Source organism: Hyaena hyaena, unplaced genomic scaffold (genome assembly GCF_003009895.1).
Source record: "Hyaena hyaena isolate Hyena2069 unplaced genomic scaffold, ASM300989v1 scaffold_814, whole genome shotgun sequence".
In the NCBI taxonomy this organism is placed as follows: Eukaryota; Metazoa; Chordata; class Mammalia; order Carnivora; family Hyaenidae; genus Hyaena; species Hyaena hyaena.
The window spans coordinates 321593-342365 of record NW_024081445.1 but is presented as its reverse complement, the minus strand read 5'-3'; the positions used below and the strand labels follow the sequence as shown (position 1 = coordinate 342365).

At 35.2% G+C, this 20773-nt stretch overlaps 1 protein-coding gene across 5 annotated transcripts in view; it reads left to right on the top strand.

Annotated features, from left to right (window-relative positions):
* LOC120221789 (gamma-aminobutyric acid receptor subunit beta-2-like) overlaps window positions 1-20773 on the top strand; it is a 126884-nt gene that overhangs the window by 1520 nt on the left and 104591 nt on the right. For all 5 annotated transcript variants that reach the window (XM_039219364.1, XM_039219365.1, XM_039219366.1 and 2 more), the window contains exons 2-4: window positions 382-614; window positions 772-863; window positions 1861-1928. In XM_039219364.1, the coding sequence (XP_039075295.1) occupies window positions 538-614; window positions 772-863; window positions 1861-1928 (237 nt within the window). In that variant the 5' untranslated portion in view covers window positions 382-537. The remainder of the gene's footprint in view (window positions 1-381; window positions 615-771; window positions 864-1860; window positions 1929-20773) is intronic.

The following is a 20773-nucleotide window of genomic DNA, read 5'->3' as shown; positions in this document are numbered from 1 at the left end:
CGCAGGGGATGCTGTTCTCCAGGAAATAAAGTTCAAACGCCTCTCCTCATAGGCTTGCTGAGACCAGAAGTGGGCTCCCGGGCACCCATCTTCCACTAGCACTCCACACCTGCTATCTATTAAATTCTTAATCTGGTTTTGCATATTTAAGAGGAAACATACATACACGCCCCAAAAACGCACAACCGGTGAGGTGCATAACTGCCTCCCGCAACTACCAAAACTTACCAGACGCTCTAGTTGTTTTTGTCTTCACGAAAGGAAAACAAAGATTTTACTCTGGGCCCTCCAGTGGGGTGATATTCAAATATGTATATGTGGTACACATATATGTTTTTCCTTTTTCCCCTTTAATTTTTTTTTTTTTTTTTTTTTTCTTAGCAAGAAAATCTGCTCGGTCCCAGGCAGCCGCTGCTGCCCCTTTGATGTTTTGGTACACCGTGCGCATGCGCCTCACATTAGAATTACTGCACTGGGCAGACTAAGTTGGATCTCCTCTCTTCACTGAAACCCTCAATCCCATCAAAAACTAAAGGGATGTGGAGAGTCCGGAAAAAGGGCTACTTTGGGATTTGGTCATTCCCCTTAATAATCGCCGCTGTCTGTGCGCAGAGGTAAGTGTGGCCAGCATTTCTCTCTTTCATTTCACTTTGAAGGGCTCTGTCTGCATACCTCTGTGAGCAGGGATCTGTAGTGAGAATCAGATAGATGCTGAAGACGCTGTGCCTGCTGCCTCACTGATGCCCGTTTATTGTCTTTTTTTTTTTTTAGTGTCAATGACCCTAGTAATATGTCGCTGGTTAAAGAGACAGTGGATAGACTCCTGAAAGGCTATGACATTCGTCTGAGACCAGATTTTGGAGGTAATGGGGTTGCCTTGGAAATAAGCAGCCTTGCTATACCCTAAGCTGTCTTTTGAGCTTTGTGTGCGCTGTGCCTTCCCTCTCCCTCATTGTTGGCTGCATGTGGCATATTGGATGTATCTCTGTGTTACCATATTGAGAAAGTGATCCAAACTTAAGCCTATTTGTTAGTATCCAGCACTTAGATGGTCCTTCAGTGAGACCCTCTTAGAGTGTATAGGTGACTGCTGGTCTTTAGCTTCACTGCTGAAATCCTTTGCTTCTCCGTCTTTGCTTCATTGAGCTACAAGCCTCTTAAGTTTAGTTAATGGTGTGCCCAGAGAACCTGGCTTACTGGAGGCCATCGTGAACATTTTTGAGAACAAAATGTGCAGGCAATTGGTTGAAAAGTGGCATTAATCCCCTGTGCCCGCCTACTTTGGAAGAGTTCTGGCATGGTTTAAAGTGGCTGATTTCTGGATATTATCCAGTCCTGGAAGCCCCACTGCTTGGGGCGGTGGGAGGGAGGGGATTCGGGAGCGCTAGAAGCTAGGTGGGGAGGTAGGTGGGAGAAGGGCAAAAAACCCTGCAGGCTTAGACACACTGTTATGCCCATTTAATTTTGCTTTAGACTCTTATGAAGTGCAAAGGGTTAAACCTGCTCCCTGGAGGGTGGTGGGAAACAATGAGGAGGAGGGGGTTTTAGTGCAATATAAAATTCCCTCCGGCTAGACTGATTCCTGTGCTTCTGTGAGTTGTGTGTATTCTCATACTGAGACATCTACATATGTAGACAGAATTGGAATCTCTTCCACAAAGGCACGTGTGTGCATGTTCCATAGAGCGCTTCCTAGAGGAGTGCCTGGCCCTCTTTTTAAAAAGGAGCAGAGAAGTGAACAATATGAGGGCAAGCAGGGGGGGAGGGATGTGGTGCAGAATACCCCATGCCCAGGGACAACTCTTGCTGAGAATGAATGAAGTTCTGAGAAATCACGTGGCTGGCAATCTTGGTTTGCAGGTCCCCCTGTGGCCGTGGGAATGAACATTGACATTGCTAGCATCGATATGGTTTCCGAAGTCAATATGGTGAGTACTAAGGTTTATAGTTCTGCCTCTGCAGACCTTCATTTGGGGACAGGAAGTAGGAAGGGGTCAGTCAGTAGGGGTGGCATATGCATGAGTAAGCATATGAAATGCGGGTGGGGGCTAGGAATTTTGCTTTGGAACCCACTGTGTTTGAGGTTTCAGAGCCCTTGCTTTTTAGTCCCTAAGGATTTTTCCAACCTGGTTCGGATACTTGAGAATTGGTACAGAGCAAGTAAAATCCACCATAATTCACATGCAAAACTCAACCACATGCACAAGATCCCTTGCAGAAGCCACATTTCCTAAGGTTTAATGGGAAACCAGGTTCATCAAATGATTTTCTAAGTTTGGAGTGGGGTCAGGAAAAGAGGGAAGGGTTTTAATGATATTTTGCAAGGAATATAACCTTACAAACTAAACTGTCGCAAAGAGGCTGAATAAATGACGCTGGGATACAGATGTCCACTTGTTGCTTTCAGAGATGGCTTCTTTACAAGCTGATGTAAGTCACCTCCCCCTACAATTGTTCACCTGCTCTTTTAATGTCTCTTCCCCACAAAATAAATAACAAAAATTGGCCACCCTGTTTTCTAAAGGCAGGCTCAGACCCATGTGCCCTATCTAGTCACTTCTGCAATGTTATTCACTGTATGTCCTAAGTTGTACAGTTTATGGACAGCAGCACTCCTTAGTGGCTACCTCCTTGGACTTGGGGCAAATGTTAAGAGTAAAAGCCTCTGTGTTCCGGACCAGAGACACTTGTGGGGGGTTTGTTTCATGCAGGAGCGCCCCCTGCTGCTCATGTGGGGGCACTGCAGACAGACAAAATGACGTGTCCTAGATACCCCTGATTACTTGGGCTGCTTCTTTTTCCTGTGACTTTTCTACTTTGTGTTGTTAAAGTTTTCTCCTTTGGAAAAGTCTCTAGAAAGGCCATGTTTGAATGTAAGATGGAAATGTTACTTTCAATCTTGAAAACACACTGCACATTTCAGAAGAGTGTATTGTGGCATGGTTCTTCCTAGAAATGAAATGCACTAAGAAAGAAAAGGGTATAGCATGTACAGTTTTATGTGGAAGACTTCTCAGCCAGCCATCAGGACTTGAAAGTTAGGACATTTACTGATTAATTCAAGAGAGCAAAAGTAGTTGATATACTCTTAACATTATGCAAATTTTCATATTCCCAAAATTTAAATAGAAAGCAAGCTTAAACAACTAATCCTATCCCTATACTATACACTGTCCAAAGACAGGTGATAGTCATGAGGTATTATGACATTATAAAACATAAGTATTCCATGGAGTATTCAGCTGTTTCCATAAAGTCTCCACAAAATTTTAATGTCGTGTATCTCCGTATATTCTAATTTATGGGAAGGTGTGTTGTTTTTTTTTTCATATAGGATATAAACACAGGCTGAGACAATATTGGGTGATTCAGAACCACAGATTTCCTACATATTTTGAAAATCCCCTGTGTGTCTAGAGAATGTATCTTCCTTGGGGAACTCAGATACACAAATAGTCACTTTTGTGGGATTATGGAGATTTTTCATTTGTTTAAATTTTGAGTTTTACCATAAAAATTTTATAATGCCCTAATGTGGGTACTTCCTAAGTTCCAAAGACTTGAAACTAAATTGTGTTTCTAGAAACAAAGTGATATAGAAATCAGGTGTGGTTCTGTGCATCCTACATGTGGTTAAATTAGACTACTTTCTTTTGCTTTTTGATTTATTTATGTTATATGGAAAATTATGAAATAGATTCTAAACAGACAATGAAATGATTAGAAATTGCAGTGATAGGTTAGCTAAGAACTTAGATATATTATACCCCCCAATTGTTTAGAGTAGTGGTGTGTGTGTGTGTGTATGTGTGTGTGTTTTAAATTTTGTTCACCTTTTAACTGCATGTAACATTTCGGAGAGGTATCTGAGCTGGACACAATGCCAACATCTGCTAGTCAAAATATAGACCCAGCTAAGGTGGGGTGACATCTCTTAAAGCTATTTACTGTTGCTGAAAAATCATGGGATGTTGAAAGTGCAAAAACAAATGTCAGGTTGTAAATAGGCCAGTACTGCAGCATTAATGATTAGAACGAAGTGTTAAACATTCCATGCCAGATTCCTTTATTAGCCTACTGCTACCACATGTGAGCTTGTCCAGACACATTTTTACTTGTTGAAAAATTAACACTTATTTCAGCTAACAATCATAGTGACTTTAAGTTAATCCTTCAAAGAAAACATTTGTGATGTATGTTATTTTTAAGTATGCTTATTTGATTTGAAGCAACAGATGGGAAACTTCATCACTGGTGTGTAAATAAAGGAAGAAGATGTTAGTGGCATATTATCCCTTGTATACAGGTCTAAAAGTGTTAGTATCTCTTGATTATTTTTAGTTCTGAAAGAATGGTTGACTGTTTTAAATGAAACCTCAAAATTGATTAACATACATGTTTTTGCCTCATTGTCTTTTGTTACCTACAACCTCTGGTAATTTGAACTTTCTTTTACTATGGCAGATTTTTCTTTGAAGGATGGTAGGCACCCGACCACTTAGATTGTCACTGACTCATTTGTTCTGAAGTAAAAGACCCATGTCAGAGTGATGTTCCTGGTAAATGACAATAATAGAAAAATCTGAACCAAATCAGGAGTCTTGAATACTAGTTCTGCTTCTGTTGGTTGGCCAGCCTAGAGAATTCACAGATAGTTGGAACTCAATTTCCTCACCTGTTAAAGGGGAGGAATAGTCCCATTATACCTATCTCAGGTGATTACCAGAATTAATAAAACTATATATGAGAAAGTACTGATGTTCCATCAACATAGCTTATGTGGAAGATTGAATAATAGGTTATCATTCAAGAGAATCCTTGTCTACTCCAGCTCCTTCCCTAAAGACACCATACCAGGTCTCAGTTGTTTTTTTTATTTTTTATGTTTGAATTGAGAGGGAACATATTAATTTGACTTTCAACTCAAAGTTACATGTGTTTCTCGTTTCATTTATTTAATAGCTCTGTTGAGTACAAAGAAGTTCCATGAAAACATGGAAATCTAGCATAAATGTAAGGAAAATGCAGAATTCCTAAATGTCATACAGTTGTGAGTTCTTACTGAGGAAGATGAGGACGGCAGCTTACTCAGGTGACTGTCGGCCCAATGCTAGATCTTTGGAAGAATGTGATTTCAATTAGAATGCTCCTGAGTGGAAAGCTTGGCTCTAGAATGAAATATTTTTAGATGTTGGTTACATTGGCAGGAATCTTTTTGTTAAGGTTCTTTGATGAAAAGTGCATTTTAAGATCCAAAATTGGCTCTGAGAATTATGGACTGAAATAGCTTTCTCTTCATTTAAAGTAGATTCTTCTCCATCTTGAAACAACACATTTGCCAACCAAAGAGTGAAGCAATATTTCACTTTTGAGGAAAGAGTTCTAGTAAACACACACACAAATTACCTTTTTATGGAATGGCGAATGGAGAAAAGCGCTGCCTTTTTTAAAAAACAGATGTTTTCTTGCATCACCAGATGCACAGCTTAAAATTCAATTCAACACAAATGCTTATTTAGCAGCTACTATGATCCAGCCATTTGTTAGGCCTCAGAGACAGAGCAATGAACAAGATTGATTTGTCTCCTGACCTCATGAGACTTAATATCTAGGTGTTCACTATTCTTAATTCTTCAGTAGACTCTTCCTCTATTTGTGCTTAGCATAAGTCTTGTCTTTTCTCTAAGGGTTTTTTTTTTTTTTTTTACGAACAGCCAACTGAGTACCTAGTGGTCCATTACTCCAATGAGTTCCTTTGTCACTTGTTGGTTTCACCATTCATTTGTTATTTGCCGTTTCAGATGCTGTTTATGTTACATATTCATTCTGTTTTCATAATCATGTTTATAATCTACATGTAGACATAGTTATAGTATATCTCTCCATGTGGTTTTGTTCTATATACAATGGTTGGTTGGATCTTAGACTCTGGATGAATGCCACAAATATTGGGTGAACTATTTGTTGTCATAGCAGAAATTTGTTACTATTCACTAGACACTGTACCATATATGTGGAGGAACAGAGTATAGAATCATAGTCCTCAAATTCAAGGGCATTCGTTGTTTAATAAAGAAAAAAATCACAATACAGGATTGTACGTGCTTTGAAAGAAGAAATACAAAGGGCATATTGGGAATACAAAATACTGAGATACCACATAGAAATTACTAGGTGAAGAAATGACTAGAAATTAGTGGGCTGTGGATAGATGTTCCGAGTAGAAACAATGGCACATAGGAGAAGAAGACACAGAAAGATAAACGGGGTTAAAAATTTGCAAGTAACTTTAAATGGCTGGAATTGGGAGTGGGAGTAAGGAGGTGATGAGAGCTGGTGGTGATCAAATTATGGAGACCATTTCTGTAGCTTGAAGAGTTAAATTTTGTTCCAAAGGCTGGGGTTTCTATGAAAGGATCTGAATAGGAGAATTGCATGAACAGATTCACACTTCAGGAAGATGCTTCTGAAATATAAGTTAAGAAAGACTTAAGTTGGGAGATAAAATGAAAACTTATCGCAAAAATCCAGGAAAAATTGATGAATTGAGGCAGGGATGTAAAATAGAAGATATAAAACCAGCATATTTACAAGGTAGAAGCAAAAGGACCTGATGAAACTCAAATATCTAGTGGTAGTATTTATTAATATGGAGAACACAAAAGAGGCATCCAAGTTGGAGGTGGAGTGAAGGGTTAGGTGTACAGGTACATGGTAAGCTCAGTTTGTGATATGTTGACTTTTCTACACAATTTCCCAATAGGGATTGGGAAATACAGATCTAGAGATACGTAAGAAGCCATAACTAGAGAGATGAATTTGGACATTGTCAGCCTGTAAGTAGTAGTTATAGTAGTATGAATGGATAAAATTAAAAAGGAAAAGTGAAAAGACAGCTACAAATGAAGGGCTGGTAAGCATAACAAGTGGAGGAACTCTGAACAGGAGTCCACAAAGATTAATAAGCAGCTAAGCAACAGAGTTAGGAAGAGAACCTGCAGATAACAGTGTTTTGGAAGTGGAGGTAAAGAGAGTTTTAAAAAGAAGGAAGGTGATCAGTTGTGTCACATGCCACAATGATCAATTGAAATAAGTTGTGAGATTTGTCTATTAAGTACAGTAGTAAGAGCTCACTGGTAAATATAGAGGAGCTTTAGTAGTTGGAAACTATACTTCTGAAAAGTTGGCACTGAAGTGAAGTGGGGAGAGAGCAATTGCTAAAAGGAGTGATTTGTAATTTGGAGACGTTTCCTTTAGAAGGGAGCAGGCTGCAGGTAGAATGCAAGAGATGGATGGGTGGCAAGACAGAAAGCTAAAGGCTTACTTGATTGAAGTCTTCTATATTCTCTCTGACATGGGAAACATTTTCAATTGAGAATAGAGGAGGTTAAAATTGGCCCCTATGGGGAAAGGGTAAGTGAGTGAGGTTACCTAGGACACACAGAAGAATAGCCACGAAGCATGAAGCATGGTGAAGTATATATGAACACTCTCCGACCACAGGCAGGCTTAAACCTAAGTAAATGGTGCTTAAAAGTTCTCCTACCCAGCTTTAGCAAGCTATTATATTCTCTCCATCTTTTTCTTCTCCTTTCCACCCTTGTAACCCCACCCATCTCATGCATTACCCAACATTTTCCACTGTCCACCATAACACATATAGAATAAAATAATTATAGCTAGTGCTTATTGAGTTCTTAACTCATGTACATATCCTCTTGATTTGCATGATCTCATCCAATCCTCCTATAAAAACAGTGAAATGTCTACATCAACCTACTTACAAAAGAGGAACCTGAGGCCTAGAGAAGTTAAGTAACTTGTTCAAGGTCACACAGCTAGCAAATGACTGACTTCCTATCCCTTAATCTCAACCATGCTGCAGTTTTAAGTTGCAGCAAGTCCTCATTAAAAAAAAAATCATTTTCATTCTTTCAGAATTCTATTTTGTTGTAGTTTGTTTTTTTTAAGAGTGGATAGATCAGAGAACCTAATCATAAGATGATACTTTTCACTCTCTCCACTGTAAAAAAAAAATCTTAATTTTATTAAAGTGATTCCAAGTAGGTAGTTTATTCAGTGTATATTAAATAATAAGAAATGGTACCCATCCTTAAGAAACTTATACTTTAAATTACATCTATTAAGCATAATTTAAACCATGCAATAAAGAAGATTTACATAAGATCCAGGATATTTGTGTGTCCTAATTTCTTTCATTATGAATGAGTGCTGTTTGTTAACTTGTCTAATAATTTTCTCTTGCTCCAGAAGAATCTGTCAGATAATCATTAAGGCCAATAATTGCCAGGAAATACTGGCTGATACATGTTTATGAATCATAAACTCAGTGGTTATTGGCTTTGTGAAAACACCATGCCCTTTCCCCCCTTTGTTTATTATAAAGACCTCATTTTCAATTGAACTTTTTTTTCCATTGAGAACACATTTTTCTGATTTCTGATTAATTGCTCCTGCAGATAATTTTCCTCAAGGTGGTTGGATTTTTTTTCCTTTTCTTCCCAGATCTTTCCTTCCTCCATCCCACATAGTATAAATATGACTCATTAGAAAGATTACGTCTCTAGAAGACTTACCTATTTTAAAACATCTATGGCACTTGCTATTGACAGTTTATAAGTCTATTTTTTCTTGGTTAACTCTTAGGGCAAATTTTTTGCTGTTACCTTGTGGGTATCCTGAACAATGCTCTTGCTTCACTATGGCATGAAATAAAGATGTGATGATGGGCTTCCTCTGCAAAGGAAAGTAGGCTAAGAAAGTATCTTAAGTTTCATATTTTAGTGCATCATGTGTGCTTCAGTGTGCTCCTCCATGTAATTAAATGGTTGTGGGAATTGTTAAAGAACGTAAATCAAAATGTTTCTTCTAATGATGAGAGAGGGGTGTGTATACATGTTAACTTTGGGGAAGGGCACTGATTTGTCTTAAGATCATTCTATAACAAGATTTCTCACCTTTAGCATTTTTGTCACGTTGGACCACATGCATTTTTGTTGTGAGGGTGAGGTCATGTGCATTGTAAGAGATTTTATGGCATTCATTGCCTCTACGCCACTATCAATCAGAAGTGCTCCTGGTGTTGTGAAAACCAAAAGTGTCTCCAGAAATTGCTAAATGTGCCATATGGGGTGAGGGAACTGTCCCCAGTTGAGAGCCACTGGTGTAAAGAATGGTATTGTGGTTTTGTCTCTAACCAACTAAAGAAAAGAGATCTGTCACTGAGATTTTCTTATTGATTTTGTGCTTGATCACCATTTTCATTAACGTTTGGTGGTACACTGTGACAAAACCAATTTGAAAAGAACAATAAACATTAAAAGCAAAATTTACCCATATTCCTATTATTTCATGAAAACTAATTTTATTGGTCTGTATTACCTTCTAGTTCTTGTCTATTTGTTTATTCATATTTTGTAAGTTGTATTTATTTTGTAGAGACAATTTTATAGTCTGTATTTTCACTTAATACATCATGCATATTTTTACAGATTTATGCTTTCTTTTTAAAAAATACACATCTCTACTACCACCAATATAAACTAGTGTGTATTTTTCCTTGATCTTGCAAACATATAATGAATGTATTGATATTTTATTTTTTATCCATTCCACATTTTTCAAAAAACAATTTTAAAATATATCTTATAGATTATTAGTCATAATTCTATCCATTTTTAAAAAAATAAACATATTGGGGCGCCTGGGTGGCTTAGTCTGTTAAGCGTCCGACTTTCGCTTAGGTCATGATCTCTCGGTTCGTGGGTTCGAGCCCCACGTCGGGCTCTGTGCTGACTGCCAGCTCAGAGCCTAGAGCCTGTTTCAGTCTGTGACTCCCTCTCTCTCTGAACCTCCCCTGCTCACGCTGTCTCCCTCTCTCTCTCCTAGAAATAAATAAAAACATTTAAAAAAAAATAAACATATTTACTTTATCTTTTAATTTTTTTCTTTTAACATTTATTTATTTTTGAGAGAGACAGAACACATGCAGGAGAGAGGCAGAGAGCAAGGGAGACACAGAATCTGAAGCAGGCTTCAGGTTCTGAGCTGTGAGCACAGAGCCTGACACGGGGCCCAAACCCATGAACCATGAGATCATGACCTGAGTTGAAGTTGGATGCTTAAATGACTGAGCTACCCAGGCACCCCCATGTTTACTTTTACTTATACACCACTAACAATAATATACAAATCCTATAGAAAATAGAGAACTGGATTTAAATAACATATAATTGGAAATTTTAAAAAATGATATATCAAGTTGACTCATTTTATACAGCCACTCTTTACTCTGTTTCTATTCTGATATTTCTCAGTTTTTCCAAAATCAATTTACACTTTTCAGATGACAAAAATACTTAGAAACAGTTAAAAGAGGAATAAGAAGCATGATGGTTATGAGTTTTTAAAACACAAGATATACGCATTTCATTTGCATTATACTATATATAATATACTATATTTAATATATACTGTATATAGTATATACCTTGTGTTTGCTATATATACCTAATATATATACTATATATATTTGCTTTATTCTATACATATATATGTATATAGTATATGTATACAGTATATATAGTATATATAGCATATATAGTATATATAGTGTGTATGTATGTATGTATGTGTATGTGTGTATATGGCATATGTATATATACAAGGAGAAGGAGAGATGTGGCTTCATATTATCCTGTCCCCATTTATATGGAAGAATATAGGAATGTCTTTAGCCCATTGGCTCTTGCTGGTGCTCATTTTGTTAACATTCTATCAGCATTGTTATTGCCAACTCTGATTTTCCTTGCACTATAATTTGGCTCCTACTGCCCACTTACTTGCCAAGAGGTCTTAACTTAGAAGTAATTGTTTGGCAATTGAAGCTAAAATAACTTCTCTCCTAACACAATAGTGAAAAATTAATGAAGTTTTAAAGGTGAATCTACATGCATCTTAGAAAAGTGATACAAAAGTAAGCCATAGAAGAAAATCGGAGATTTTGAGAGGTACAAATGCATAGACAGTGCCCAGCACCATGCCTCACAATTAGTAGATGCTCAGCAAACATGGATCGGGAGAATTTGTTGAAGGGGTGGTTGAAGGATTGCGGTACATCAAGCTACCAGGAAGTGCTTATCAAGTACAAACTTAAGCAGCACTCTACCAGTTCAGCTGGATTGTGGAAGGATGTGAAATGGGGCTAAGTTACTTTCTAGAGTCAAGAAAGATTAATAATATTGCCTGAAGAGGGAGGTGAGGGTTGATGGAGAGAAGAGTGTTTCAGATGGTAGAAGAGGAGAGTGGTATGTCTCTCAGGTAGAAGAATCAAAATAAAAAATTGGGAATTAAGTTTGACAGTGATTGTCAGATTTTTATGTGCAGTAGAATCCCTGGGTCTAGTGTTAATATTCATATTTTTAAGGCCCGTATTCAGAATCTGACTCTTCAGTCTAGGATGGCTTTCAGGGGTCTTCATGTGTAAAAATTTTCTACGTGACTGACACGGGTAAGATCTGAAAGGCACTGTTTGAAGAACATGAATTTTATAATGAAGTCGGAAGCTAATATAATTACTTATAAAGGGATTTGACGACTACTGACTGGCCTCTAGTTATAATATGGGTTTTTACAATAAAGTGGTCAGAGTGGGTGGGGTTTGCAGAAGGAGACTTCATGGCAAAGAGAGTTGAACTGAACAAATAGAATCAGTGCAATTTGAATAGATGGAAAATAAGAACAGTCCTGTAGGAGAGCGCAGTAGGGTATAGACAGCATGAGGAAAGCCATTGCATATTAGCAATAGTAATATTGCAAAAATATAAATTTAGGTTGTGTATGACTATCTTACTTAATGCCCACAAAAATCCAATAGATTTTTTAACTAGATAATAGCATTATCAACTTTTAGAAATGGAGAAACTTAAGAACTGGGTAGATTATATAATTTCTAAGATTTCACAGCTAATGTAAGTGTATCAGAATGGTAGGGTGCATATGCAGGGTATGAATAGGTAGACTGAAGCTTAATTGCATACGATCTTGATAGCTATGCAGAAGAGATCTTGGGATTTCTTGGGTGTATGCTCTGACAAGATGAGAGAGCCTTAAGCATCTTCACAAAGAACAAAATTAAAGGCAGGGAACACTTACTAAAGAAAGTATGAGGACATTAAAAAACATTTTCCAGGCCTGATTTCTATTTTTATAAAATAAACTTTGGAACTTCCACACTAATTTTATTGATATACATGATGAAAATGATCACAATTCTATATTTAAAAAGAACAAAGGTTGAACAATGGTTGTGAAATGGGGGAGGGATGAGCACCTAGCACAGTGTTTGATACTATGAAAAAATTAGTAATAGCTGCATTGATTATTTAGTTTTAAGATGTCTGAAAAATATGAGAAATACTGATATTTTAATATACATTTCAGGGTAGTATGATTTGGCTATTCTTGTTTATAAAGGTAGCTGTGTAATTGGTGGTTAGTAATAGTAGCATTACACATTTACATGTTGGGACAATGGCACTGAATAGCTTCCTATTAATTATTTATGGCTGCCTAATTATAATTCTTGAAGTATATGCTTAAACTTTAGGCCTCAATGATTAAACATCTTGAGATTGCTCCTCTAAAGATCAATAATTCAGTGTCTAATTGGTGTAAGACCAGTACAGACTTTTACATACAGTTTATTAAATAAAATAGTTAATTTTTAAAAGCCACTTTTCACTCAAATATTTTTTTTTATTTTAGATAGAAATGATTGTTGCATCATGAGAATTTAATAAATGTGTATTTATTTAGCTATACACAAATATATAACATTCACTATCAAACATATTCGAAGTAGAAGTTTAAAGAGGATTCAAGGGGTGCCTGAGTGGCTCAGTTGGTTGAGCATCCAAGTCTTGATTTGAGCTCAGATCATGATCTCATGGTTGTGGGATCAAGCCTCGCATTGGTCTCTATTCTGACAACATGGAGCTTGCTTGGGATTCTTTCTCCCCCTCTTTCTCTGCACCCCGCCCCCATTTCTTTCTGTGTCTTTCAGAACTTAAAAAAAGAGGATTTTATAAAATATATATAAAATTATATATTCATCTCAGGCTCATCTTGACATTGGCTTAGGTTTTTGCATTTTCTATGAAAATAGGGATTCAGTGAATAATAATGGAAATTAAAGGCTGTTTATTTCTTCATTATTCTGCTAAGGGGAAATATCAGATAGTATGGTTTGTAATATGGATAATTTAAAGGTGATTTTTTCCCCTGTAGAAACAGTCCCATTTATTCCTACCTTCCAATTTTTAAAGCATCAACATAGAGCAAGTAATATTTTAGAGAATGTGGTGTTCCTCTCTTCCAAGAGGGAACATTTGTTTTAAAGTAATTATTGAATCTTCCTGCTTCTTAGGTCTAACATTTAAATGGATTTTACAGGGACTGTATAATCAGACAGGTAGCTCTTAAACAGTCATGCAAAGATCATTGTTAAAAATTGTCCTGTTTTGTGAGGGTGTTGACATTTCATCAACTGTAGATGTCTCAAGAAATATTTTTAACATTAATCTCGAAAGTGATTTATAGGCCATTTCAAGGAATATCATAAAATAAGAAGCAAAGTTGTCAACAGCTTTAAATATAAGTGAGTAGGTGCCCATTATTAGGTTGTAAACCTAATCACTGTTCTGTATACTTTCCATTGTTGCAGATAATGTGCTCCAAAAAATGAAATTTAAGTACTTTTTCTGTTTGCTATCTTTGACCTACAAAGGAACTTCAACACTTATTTTGTAAATACATGTTTCTATTCTTTTTCCAAATGAGTGTTTGAGTTAATAGACTGAATATCTCTTGAAGCATTCTCCCATCAATCAGTTGTGTAAACCTTTCCTCTTTCAAGCACTGTTAAGCCAATACTTTCTTTTGACCCTGGTGGGGCTGATCTGCTAGGCTGCGCAAATTTGCATCTGGCTTATATGTTGGAAGAATGCTTTTAAGTGTTTACTTGCATCACATTAGCATGTCGGTGTGACAAACCATTTTTCTAACTGAATTCATTAGAGAATGATACATTTGTTATTCTAAAAGTCATAATATTTTAAGTACTTGCCAGATTTACAGGTGAAAGATGTGTAAAATTACAGTGCATATGAAAAACATAGTTTCTTCATTTTCTTCAGTTTTTTTGGATGCTTTATTTTAGACTGCTTGTTAGAGGATAAGTTCTGTTCTATAAGAAATCTGAATAAAATCATTTTGGCAATTGCTTTTTTAACACTAGAGAGTAGTATTTTCTGACAAATATATATATATATTATTCTCTGGTTATTCAGAAAGATCAACTCTCATATTCTTATCTTAATTACATATTTCTAACAGACCAGAAAACTCTATCGACTTAATGAACCAACTTTGAGAGCCACATTTTAAAATGGCTTTATTTCATTAATTTACCAAACTGACTCTGGTCATCATCCCCATGATTTAGGTGGAAGTTTGTTGTTTAATGGAACTTTCTTTACTTAGGATACTTTAGTCAAAGTGGCAGTGCCATAGACATATTCTGATTTTAAAATTCCCAGATTTGGACAAAATACCTCTTAAGTTGTTTATGTTCTCATTAAAAAAAATCACAATCTTGGAGCTCTGTCTCCCATTTTGTTGTTTTAGTGCCTAGTGCAATCATGGCAGGAAAAAAACCTGATTAAATCAAGTGGTGTTCATGGCTTTGAGCTTTAAAGAGAGAGGGGGACAAAGATAGATCTAGAGCGAGAGAGGCAAAGAGGGATAGACATATGTATTTCTGTTCTTGAAGAGTATAGAATGTGTTTTCAATAGTTAAGAAATAGCAGAAGGCTTTCTTACATAGTTGCTGGCTCCTGTTTAGTATAAATGAATATGTATATATGTAAATTATGCAACAAAGATTTACCATGCAAGATGTATATATAATCAGGGACTGTCTTTTTGAATTATATGATATGGAATCAACAATATCAAAACGCATGTGGATTCTTTCTCTACTTTTAAACATTTGCTAGTTAATAAATATTTTAATTTAAGGTAAAATGAAAACAGGATTTGAAAAGCTGCAATATGCCTTTGACACACAACTGGGATAGATTTTATTTTGATTAATGGCACTACTAAAAGTCACTACCATTTTTTGAGAAACTTTAGTTTTTAAATGTTTTCACCTTTAATTCTCAAAAACTCTATGAAATAAGTATTACATATTTTACAGATGGATAAACTGTGGGTTAGATTTTTGTGATTTAGGACCTATTAGAACCAAGATAATACAACCCTTCTGATGTTATAGCTAGAAAGTGCTGGAACTGGAATTTGAGCCTGATTTGTCCCCTATCCTATTTATTATGTGTTTTTCTGAAGCGAAAGAAAAAGGAAGTTGAAAAAAGTTGAATGGACTTGCCTCCATCATAATCTCCCAGGATGATTGTTAACAGTGCACATTCCAGATTCCCAGATGACTTTTGGAAAACCTACAAAACTAACATAAATAGAACATAAGGAAGTAAGCAGTCTAATTCATTGAGAGATCAATTAAATTAGTAATTATCACTATGTCAGCATTATTAGAGTTTGCAAATTGAAGATTATGATTTACTTTTTTTCTTGGCTATTATAAATCCTCTTTCATCACTGGGGAATGAATTCAATTCTTGCTTAAAACAAAAATCTGCTCTGCAAAAAGGATAGGGTAATCTTGAGAATTAAGAACAAAATTAGATCTTGGTTGAGTTTTATGACTTTCAGAACCAAGAAAACATCACCCCTTGATATCTTACTTGTTATTTTAATGAGGTGGTACCTGTCTTAGTATCAGAGCATCTCAAAATATTCAGTAAAATTATGATTAGCATTTATGTGAAATAATAATTGTGATGTATTTCAAGGTCAGTCTAAAAGACTTTAGTTTGAATACAGTTGTGTTCTTCAAGGTTGAGAAAAATATGTTGCTTAAGCAAAATGTTTCTAATTCCTTTTTTTCTGCTTTATCAAATATACAATTGGGTTGATTAAAGTTAAGAATAAAATTAGGGTATGTATATTTTATATATCTAATACTATATATATACACATATAATTATTAAGTTCTGTATTTCTTTTGAAAACAAGCAGTGCTTGGGCTAAACGTATGCCATTGCATTTTTTAGAGATTATTTCTATAATTATTGTGAAAAAGTCAGTATTCATATCAAAAGCAGGGACTGGGATGTTCTGGATTTGTCCTGAATTTGTCACTGATGGTAAAACTTTGTACAAAACTCTTGTTCAGTGTTTCTATATTTGGAAATTAAGGAAATTAAATGAAAGATATGAGGTAACTTCTAGCTTTTTGTTTTATTTGTTTTGTAATATGGGTAAAGTTATCTGTTATGTAATTTTCTTAATATTCTTCCATTTAAAAAATATTTTCTAGGGGCGCCTGGGTGGCTTAGTCGGTTAAGCGTCCGACTTTCGCTTAGGTCATGATCTCGCGGTTCGTGGGTTCGAGCCCCGCGTCGGGCTCTGTGCTGACTGCCAGCTCAGAGCCTGGAGCCTGTTTCAGTCTGTGACTCCCTCTCTCTCTGACCCTACCCTGCTCACGCTGTCTCTCTCTCTCTCCTAGAAATAAATAAAAAAAAACATTAAAAAAAAAATTAAAAAAAAATATTTTCTGTTTTTATCTTGAGTTTTCATTAGTTATTTCTGTCATTTATATAAAAAATAAGTAATTTATATATGTAAACTATAGTTAAAAGTGAAGATGCCTATTAATATCATCACCCACATATAAGTACTGTTAGTGACATGATCGATAAACCTCTAGTCTTCTTGGGACGTACATGAAATATTATCAGATAGTATCAGACATCATGTTTTGTGATTTTTGCTCTTAATATTTTGTGAACATCTTTTGATGACATCTAAAATTTTTCTACAACATACTATCCAAGGGTTACATAGAATATCATTGATTTTATTAAATCCTTTTTTGATAGACATTTTTATTATTTGGGGGATTTTTAGTATCATGAATGAAACTATATAAAACAAGCATGTGTTGTCATATTTGACAGGTAGATAAATGGCAGATAGTTGTGGCAGAAAATTTAATGAAATAATCTGTTGTTTCCCTATAATTTGAAATCTTGTCTTTATCATATAGGAAATTTCATCTGTCCTCATTAATATAAATATGTATATACAATATAGATATGTATATATATAATATACATATATATCTGTATATGTACATATATACATATCTGTATAAATGAGGCAAATGGCAGAGTAAAAACACAGACTGAAGGACAGATGAAATTTCCTATAATTTTATACATATATATGTATATTTCATATGCATCATATGGTTTTAATTATTCTAGCCTTAAATATCAAGGCAAAGCTCCCCTCATTATGTTTCTATTTATTTATACTTAACCATTATGAGATAGTTACACTTTCATACAATCTTTAAATTTTGGCAAGTTAAAAAAAATGCTGTTATCATTTGGTTGTAATTGCTTTGGAATTTGGAAGAAAATATGCTTCTCAACAGTATTTCCTCTTTCTTTTGAAGAACCTACTATTTCTCACCATTTATACTTATTCTGTTATGTTCTTCAATAAAATTATAGTTTTCTATGTGGAACTCTTGCATATTTCTTATTAAATTTATTCCCATAGGATTTACATAGTTCTTGTTAAATTAATTCTTCAATACTTTACAGTTTTTATGGTTTTGGTGAATAGAATTTTTATACCCAATGATTATTTTTGATTCTTGGCCAAAAGAACAAATGCCATATAACCATCTGAGAAGGGTGTTTTTTACCTTTACAACTCCCAGTACCATTTCCCCTTCAATTTATGAATGAAATGCCTTCGGTGTCAATAACCTGTTTGAATAGATGGATAGATAGATAGATATAGATATTGTGGACTTTTTCACAGTTTATTATTCCTAACCAACTTAAACATTTGAAATAATTGTTTTATTTCCATTTCAAAATCCAACATAGGATTGGCTTACTTGGCCCCATAAAACCAACATGAATTACTACTGAAGGCATGGTCTTAAAGATTCCTTCCATTCCTTTAACCCAATAAGGTTTGTAAAATTTAGATTTAAAGCTAAAGTCTCTTTTTAATATATCCCATTTTTATCTTGCACATTATAAACCTTTTGAAAATAATAAAGCTTTTGTTTTTTCTTTTTTTGATGTAAGCCAAATGATCATCACATTCTACATTTAAACTCGAGTATCTATTACTTGATATGTGTATGGATGATTTAATTACAGACAATTGAAGAGGGTATGTTTTATGTTGAGGGAAGTTACAACTAGAGAATAAAACAATGTAACTGACAGAGCTACAAATACCTTTTTTCAGAGTGAAGACTTGCTTGGATTAATACTAAACCAAATTATGACCTTTATTCATACTTAATCACCAAATATTGAAAACTGTAAAGGCTAGGCTCTCCCATTATGGTAGTCTAAATGCATAAGTGATTTGACCATCTTAAATGCATTGACCTATCAATTGGCTTTACTGAACAGTTTTAGTTTTCATGTTGAATCCTTTAGCTAAGGTTTAGTTGTGCATGAAGTTTGAGATTTCTAGAAAATATCCCAATATATGTTAAGGTTTAGGGAAAGCATAGAATACCATATACATTTTAGGGGATTTTAGTGTCTCCTTAGTTGAGTTGTAACTGTTGTATTGGTTAAGTCAGAAGTGTCTTAAGATAAAGCAAACACACAGATGGAGGAGAAAAGACTTTCTACAAACTTGTCCAGCATTGTCAATAGCATATAGTATTTGGCTTTCACATACATAGATACACACACATACATATATAAAATTGAGTATAGCTTTTTTATGTTTAAAAAAGAACTTATAACCTTCAGGTTGAATTATTTAATACTGGTAAATTTAAGTTAGCTGCATTAGTACATAGGGATATAATATGAAATAGCAATGCCACCTGTATCAGTTTGAAAAGACTGTACATCCTTGGATGGAAAATGTGTTTCTTATAATTAAATATTGGCAAACTAAATGAGGGTAGAGTTCCATGCTATTTTGCATGGATTTAAATACATATAATTTTTTACTTGCAAAATATCTATATTAGATTAATGTTTTTAATATTAAAGTATTGATATGCTATACATCAATGAATTTAGGCTTCTGACTGATGTATCAAGGAAGGCTTGATATTTTGACAACTGTGTTTTGGCTCAGTTTATTTTCATAAAAAATACAGGTACAGTACTCATATAAATAGAAAACTTACTAGCAAAATGGAAAGGTAATTTGATTTTTGTCTATAGATTTATTGTCCATTCTAAAAGATAATTATAAAATTTATCTTCAAAGATATATTGTAGAATATTTTATTTTTTAAACTGGACTTTGGTGAGACACTTTGATAATCATGCTCATCTTTATCCAGCTAGTTTTGGCCAAAAGTTGATTGATATTTTAGAGGAAGGGACTTTAATTACCTATTTTTATAAATAAACTTTTATTGGAATGCACCCATGCCTATTTGGTTAGATATTTTCCATATATCTTTTGCACTTTATTTGTTTTTAGTGTTTATTTATTTTGAGAGAGAGAGAAGGAGAGAGAGAGAATGAATCCCAAACAGGCTCCATACTTGGTATGGAGCCTGATGCAGGCATTCATCCCATGACAGTGAGATCATGGCCTGAGTGCTCAACCAGCTGAGCCACCCAGGTGCCCCTCCTTTTGCATTTTAAAGACCATATGGCCCACAAAGTCAAAAATATTTACTCTTTGGTCATTACAAAAAATTTTTTCTGACTCCTGTTTTAGAAAAATAAGTATGGTATGAGTATAAGTTCTCTGGATATAAACCAATAGAAGATGGAGCATGTGAAATTGCATATCATTAGTTTTGCTTATATGTATCTGTTTCAACTAGAGTGAGAGATCATTCAAATTAAATGAGTGTATTAAAAATGTGATTTCAGGGGCGCCTGGGTGGCTCAGTCGGTTAAGCGTCTGACTTCGGCTCAAGTCATGATCTCATGACTTGTGGGTTCGAGCCCCTCGTTGGGCTCTGTGCTGACAGCCAGTTCAGAGCCTGGAGCCTGCCTTGGATTCTGTGTCTCCCTCTCTCTCTGACCCTCCCCTGCTCACGCTGTATCTATCTCTGTCTCTCAAAAATAAAACATTAAAAAAAATTTTTAATGTGATTTCATGAAGAAGTACCTTTTTGTTCATTAAGATATGGAAAGCATAAAAAGGAAAATATTTTGAGGCTCCTGGTGGCTCAGTCAGAATAAGCAAAAGACTTCTGCTTAGGTCATGATCTGATGGTTTGTGAGTTTGAGCCCCACATTTGGCTGTCTGCTGTGAGAGCCTCTGTCCCCTGCCCCCCGCACCTCCTCAGTCCCTGTGTGAGCAGGGACTTGCTTTCTCATAAATAATTTGTAACTATAAATTTACTTATAATTATGATAATTTATAATAATTGATATTTATTATTAATTAAATAATAATTTATAATTTATTTTTGAGAGAGCAAGAGAGTGAGAGACTGAGAACTGGAGAAGGGGTAGAGAAAGGTGGAAAGAGAGAGAGAATCCCAAATAGGCTCTGCACTATCAGTGCAGGGCTCGAACTTACAAACTAGGAAATCATGACCTGAACTGAAATCAGGAGTCGGATGCTTAACTGAGTGAGCCACCCA